At 39.0% G+C, this 6,818-nt stretch overlaps 1 protein-coding gene across 1 annotated transcript; it reads left to right on the forward strand.

The window, feature by feature from the left end:
- The first annotated feature begins 117 nt into the window (after nucleotides 1-117).
- ALG11 (ALG11 alpha-1,2-mannosyltransferase) lies at nucleotides 118-6,580 on the forward strand. Its single transcript, XM_063315384.1, has 4 exons — nucleotides 118-223; nucleotides 2,831-3,064; nucleotides 4,080-5,008; nucleotides 6,288-6,580. Exons 1-4 carry the CDS (start codon nucleotides 123-125, stop codon nucleotides 6,557-6,559), a joined length of 1,536 nt encoding a protein of 511 aa, XP_063171454.1. The 5' UTR covers nucleotides 118-122; the 3' UTR covers nucleotides 6,560-6,580.
- The last annotated feature ends 238 nt before the right edge of the window (nucleotides 6,581-6,818 follow it).

The raw sequence follows: 6,818 nt of genomic DNA on the forward strand, positions 1-6,818 counted from the left end.
TTGAACTGCGGAGTTCTTGGTGCTCTCTGAGCTTGGTTGTTCGCTAGCAGACGTTGCGTTACCTAGTCGGGTAACGAAACGTCGGCCACCGAACCAGAGAACACCAAGGACTCCACAAGGGAATGGTCGTATCACGGCTAGAGCTTCCGGGGCGGACCAACGGCTTCCTGGTCAGGAAAGCGACGGTCCTTCCGAAAATGGCGGCGTTCAATGAGCTGTTCAGGTGAGAGTTGACGCTTTTGTGACATTTTTAAAGAGTAACAAATGTATTATGGTATAAAGTTTCCTAGATGCCTTTCTATCATCAGATGCAAGGAGTATCAACCTTTCATCTTACATAACAAATGTATTATGGTATAAAGTTTCCTAGATGCCTTCCTATTATCAGATGCGAGGAGCATCAGCCTGAAGCAGGATAGATACAATCATGATGATGGTAAAACGAAAAATACGGGAGAATCTCTGAGTTTACTGTTTTACGTATTCGCTCAACCATAATGTCTGTGTGTGTATATTTATATTTATATTTATTTATTCGTTGTAGTTTGGTCGTTTTGCATTTTTCTTCTGCCAAAAGTCTCTTGCGTTTCTAAGACCTAAAATTAATGAGAAAGAGATCTAAGCCATCAGCATACTGCTGAGAGAGGCAAAATGCTATGCCAAGACGCTCCGTCCGCTCTTTTTATTCTCCATCTTTTTCACCCGTATGAATTTGGCAGATTAGCGTTCTGCCTCTTTTCCGCTGAATTGCATACCATTTCACCGGGATGCTCCTGCCCATTGAGAACAGAATATCTTGATTCAAGAGTACCAGTTACTGTGATAGATCTGCATTGACAGTCTACCTGTCTTACATGAACCACTTGTGACTGGAAGGGTTGTTGCAGCTCAGGTACCCTTATTAGAGAATACCTTGGAAAGGAATTCTTTCCAACTGTGCTAGATAAATGCAAATGAGCAGGCCTATATCATAAACTGTATCATTAGTTTAGAGACCCAGTTTGGTGTCATGGTGAAGGTGCTGGGCTAGAAACCAGGGGTGGTGGATTCTAGGCCTCCTTCAGGCATGAAAACTTGCTGGCCTTTTCTTACAAAGAAAAACAGCCAAGCCCGGCTACATTTTGCAAAAACCTACATCAAGTCTGACAAAAGCATGTGGGAAAATGTGTTATGGTCTGATGAGACCAAGGTTGAACTTTCTGGCCATAATTCCAAAAAGTGTGTTTGGCGCAAAAGCAACACTGCGCATCACCAAAAGTACCCCAGACCCACAGTGAATCCTGGTGGTGGCAGCATGATGCTTTGGGGCTGCTTTTCTTCAGCTGGGACTGGGCTTTAGTCAAGGTGGAGGGAAGCATGAGCAGTTCCAAATATCAGTCAGTTTTGGCACAAAACCTTCAGGCTTCTGCTAAAATGCTGAAGATGAAGAGGAATTTCACCTTTCAACACAACAACGACCCAGAGCATACCTCCAAATCAACAAAAGAATGGCTTCACCAGAAAAGGATCAAGGTTTTGGAATGGCCCAGCCAGAGCCCGGACCTGAATCCAAGTGAAAATCTGTGGGGTGACCCGAAGAGGGCTGTGCGCAGGAGACGCCCTTGCTGTCCTGACAGATTTGGAGCGCTTCTGCAAGGAAGAGTGGGCAAAGATTCTCAAGGGAAGATGTGCCATGCTGATAGACTCCTACCCCAAAAGACCGAATGCTGCCATAAAATCCAAAGGTGCTTCAACGAAGTATTAGTTTAAGGGTGTGCACACTTCTGCAACCACATTATTCTAGTTTTTTTATTTTTATATTTCCCCCCTAAGAGATTTCAGTTTGTTTTTCAATTGAATTGTACAGCTTGTATGTTATATTAAAGGTGGAAAAAATTCTGGAGTTATTTATCTTGATGTGACTTTTTACATCTCAAAAACCTGGCATTTTAACAGGGGTGTGTAGACTTTTTATATCCACTGTACATTGCTAAGTACATATAAAAGCTGTATACCAACCCTACAGGAAGCCCCTTACATAGATGGTTTCTTGATAAAAGTGTATTGTGCAGTAGTGGCTGAACCTACAAGATCTGTGGATATGTACTGGTTTTGATAGCTGGCTAAAGCAAAGAGTTGCCATTTGTCTTCCCCATCTGTGCAGGAGAATGCCCCTTTATGATCACTAGTGAGATAAAAAAAACATTCCTTAATGGGGGATCAAATGAATGGACTGTTTCTGGCTTTTTTGTGAAATTTAAGTTCTGCTCTATGGATGGTGATCTTGCAGTGTGGCCCTCAGCAATATAACTGATTTACTTTAATAGATGACAGCATTAATGTATATTATTGATATGAACCCAAATATTTCAAACATTGATTCTTTTTTCTAAGTTTCTGAATAGTTTCCAGAGTTCAGTACTGTCATGTTCACTGTTTCAATGTGCACTGTACATCGTAACGTTTCACATGCCATGGCGCTGACGCACGTTTCTGTTGGGAGGGAGCTGCTGTGAAACCTTGTGCCAAGCTCTGTATCTGTGGAATGTGTTTGGGTTATGTGGTCTACTCAAGGACTTCTCCCGTGGACCATCAGGAGCCGTTAGGAGCACCTGGGATTGTGAGCCTGGGAAGATTCTACGGGGGGAGGGATCTCGTTTGTACCGAGGGTTTTTTAGTTTGCATTTGGTGCGCTTTTCCCATTCTCAGTGATCCTGCATACTATTCATTAATAAATCAGATATCTTTATGAACCTGTTCATGAGTCTGATGGTGTTTTAGATAGGCAGTCATTACAAGTACTATGCATTATGACTATATGTCAACTTTCCACCCTTTTTTTTTCTTTCAGATTGCTATATTCATTGATTATACCAGCACTGATATTAGGTGGATTTTTATGCCTCTGTCTGTTGCTTCTACTGTGTGGTTTACGATTATGGATTCAACGACAGAAAAATCTGCTAATTCCTCCAGGGAATGATGGGAGAAGGCCACTTGTAGTTGCATTTTTCCATCCATATTGTAATGCTGGTGGTGGTGGAGAAAGAGTGTTATGGTGTGCTTTGAGAGCTTTACAGAAAAAGTAAGTAAACATATTTTCATGCTCAGATATATGAATTACAGCCTTATTTTCTAGAAGCTCTTACTGAGAATTTATAAAGATTATTGCCATCAACTGAAACAATTATTTCTATTATTATGTGTTTTTCATTTTACATCTGTATTACATTTTGTGCTTGCTGTCCATCACATGACTAGAGAAAATTACCTGGCCACAAATTAATTAGAAGTGGCTTATGTGTGTCTGTGTGCGTATGTATGTATTTATGACAAGGTCAGTTTTCATTTTAAAAAAAAGTTTTGCAGATCCTGTCAGTTAAGGAGCGTTAAGTTATGAATAAATAGCAAAATGTGTTTTAAACGTCTGGTTTCTAAAAGGGTCCCCGTGGGGGGAGGGAGCAGGAAATAAAAAAAGTCAGCTTCATCTTGACTTTTTGACCCCTGCCAATGCTCCCAGACCCTCTCAGATAAGGGTGAATACAGTACATTTAAGGAAAAAGCCCAGTTGACTTCAGTAGGCCATACTGAATAAACATGCTTAGGATTGCATTGTCATAAACCTAATTTAGAATTGATTTAAACAACTCTATATTGTGCAGTGAAGTGGGCCTTCTGAAAACTTGTATGATGCCCTAAATGGATTGGAGCTGTTATAGCATATAATTTCTCTTTAAGAAACCAACTATAAAACTATGCTATGAGCATAGTGTGGCAGTAGAATTAATCATTTTTCTTCATTTCAAAGATTCTTAAATAAAAACTCTTAAGAAGAAGAAAATAGCAAACTGCAAGGGATTTATGCAGTTAGGAGCTACTTAGATTAAGTACTCATTTTATAAGTTCATTCATGTGTTCCATTCATTTGTTGTTAATTTTTTAAGGAGTTTCTGCAGACCCTGATACTGAAAGCTTTGGGAGTAACTTTCTAAATATCCCGATATTGTATAGCATTAAGCCATGGATTTAAAATTGGCCAAAAAGAGGAAGAAACAATATTGCATCTGAAATATTTTAATAGGAAAACATTTCATTTCCAGGTACAAAGATGCCTCCTACTTTGTCTACACAGGTGATACTGATGCTACAGCTGAGAATATTCTTGAAGGTGCATACAGGCGATTCAACATCAGACTGAAACATCCTGTGAAGTTTGTGTTCTTGAATAGGCGCTACTTAGTAGAAGCTTCCCTTTATCCGTATTTCACTCTGTTAGGTCAGAGCTTAGGATCTGTGTTTCTTGGCTGGGAAGCTCTTATGAAGTGTATCCCTGATATTTACATTGACTCTATGGGTTATGCATTCACACTTCCTCTCTTTAAATATTTGGGAGGTTGCAGGATAGGATGTTATGTTCACTATCCTACAATCAGCACTGACATGCTTTCTGTGGTCAGGAATCAGCATGCTCGATTTAATAATGCAGCTGTTATCACAAAAAATCCCCTCTTAAGTAAAATGAAACTTGTATATTATTACTTCTTTGCTTCCATATATGGGTTAGTTGGTTCTTGCAGTGACGCTGTCATGGTTAATTCTACATGGACTCTCAATCACATCCTTTCCCTCTGGCGGTGTAGCAACCGCACAAGCATTGTGTATCCACCTTGTGATGTACAGACTTTCCTGGATATTCCACTGCAGGAAGAAAAGAGGACTGTAGAACCAACAATTGTTTCTGTAAGCCAGTTCAGGCCAGAGAAAGACCACTCCCTGCAGATCAGAGCCTTTGCTAAATTGTTAGCAAAAATTGAAGGACAGCAGCTATTGCCAAAGCTTATTTTGATTGGGGGCTGTCGTAACCTGGAAGATGACCAGCGTACAAAGGAACTTAAAAAGCTTTGTCAAGAGTTAGGCATTGAAAAAAAGGTGGAATTCAAAGTTAATATTCCATTCGAAGAACTAAAGAAGCATCTAGCTGATGCAACTATTGGACTCCATACCATGTGGAATGAACATTTTGGAATTGGTAGGTATTTTTGTGTACGTTCTGTGAACTGTTTCTTGGCTTCTGTGGGTCATTGAAACAGATTGTGTAATTAAGATCTAATTTGCATTTTCAGATCAAAAAGTGCCATTATATTGTCCACAGCTATTATATCAAATTGGCATGGCGATTTACTTACTATATTGACCTGTAAAATGATCCCTATATATAAATCACCATGAATACTGCCTATTAATAACCATATACTGTATTCTCATCTAGGTTTTAAGTATTATCTCAAGTTTTCTGGGTTTACTCATTGTCCTAAGAAATAGCAAATGCTACTTGCTATGATTCACATAGCATCATAAACATTATACATGATTAACTCTGAAATTTGCTTAATGTTTTTAACATTCATGGCCAAATTGTCAACTCTGTTAAATACTGAAACTGAATTCTTAGGAATTTTAAATAAGACATAAAGATTAGCAAGTAAAAGGCAATCACCCCAGAAATCCATTAACCGTTAAATAAATGTTTTATGGGAGAGATATACTAATATGCTGTAAGACATTAAACATTTCGCTGAAACTTATTTAACGGTATCTGTAACCTGCCCCAATTGTACAGACTGAGTGGTATCTAACATTAAATCAACCCAGTATGAGCACAATATCCATATGAGAGTACATTCAGTACATTTGAATTGGACTCAGAAGCTTATTAGCAATCAATGTAATGACCTCAAAATCAGTGTTATTCTGCTCTAGCAAGGTTCTCCTACTCAGTCTAGGCACCACACTCTGTATCAACTGTAACATCTGCATTGTCTTCAAAGGCAGCCTGGTATAGTGATACAGGGCATGAGTTACTATTAACCAGGGCATCCTTGATTAGGTAGGGCTGAAACTGGTGCACCAGCCAAAGCTGGGCAAAGCCCCTTCTGCCCACGGCCTCCCTAGCTGTTGAGGCAGGAACTGCCAGTCAAGAAAGACCCCCTAGTCACAGACTACATCTTTTAATGTCCTTAGCAATTTACTTGGATTTTGTGACTGCAGGATCAGGACTTGAATATTAGTACAAGCACAGAAATGTACCCCAGTGACTACTTTTTGGAGAGTATACATTATGTGATTTTTGGCTGTTTCCAATTTTCATTGGTGCAAGAGTGATAGGTGCTACTTTAAAATCAGAAAAAATACGAGTCTAAATTGTGCCTTTTCTTTTGCTTCCAAAGTTGCAATGGAGGATGGGATTCTTTGTTGAGAAAGAATGAAAGAACCACAGTTAACAGCACTCTGTTTTATTTCTTTTATAGGAATTGTTGAATGTATGGCAGCTGGCACAATTATTCTTGCTCACAATTCTGGAGGCCCAAAATTAGATATTGTGGTACCCTATGAAAGAAACATTACTGGATTTCTAGCAGAAGATGAAGATGGCTATGCAGACTCTATGGCTCATATCTTTTCATTATCTCCTGCAAGAAGGCTGCAGATCAGACAAAATGCTCGTCAGTCTGTGAAACGATTTGCCGAACAGGAATTTGAGGAAATGTTCCTATTATCTGTAGAACAGCTATTTAAATAAAATATTTTGCTTATAAATATACTTGAGTTATTATGGCACTACAAATTATACATGAACAATGAAGATCTTACTCCTTACATACGGAAGATATCCTGACAGAGCATATTTCTTTGACAAATGTTTATTTTATAACATCAGACAGGACCTAAGGTCCCACTTACTTTCTAAAACTTGTCACAAAATATTCAGCTTTCAGTAGTGATTACCTAGTTCTTGTCCTACTAGCATTGAGCATATATTTTTAATGATTTAATTGTAT

Source organism: Candoia aspera, chromosome 1, assembly GCF_035149785.1.
Source record: "Candoia aspera isolate rCanAsp1 chromosome 1, rCanAsp1.hap2, whole genome shotgun sequence".
Lineage (NCBI taxonomy): Eukaryota > Metazoa > Chordata > Lepidosauria > Squamata > Boidae > Candoia > Candoia aspera.

Coding starts and splice junctions, on each gene's coding strand:
- ALG11 (XM_063315384.1), top strand. CDS start 123: ATGGTCGTATCACGGCTAGAGCTTCCGGGGCGGACCAACGGCTTCCTG. Junction 3,065..4,079: donor TTGAGAGCTTTACAGAAAAA/GTAAGTAAACAT, acceptor TTTCATTTCCAG/GTACAAAGATGCCTCCTACT. Junction 5,009..6,287: donor GAATGAACATTTTGGAATTG/GTAGGTATTTTT, acceptor TTTCTTTTATAG/GAATTGTTGAATGTATGGCA.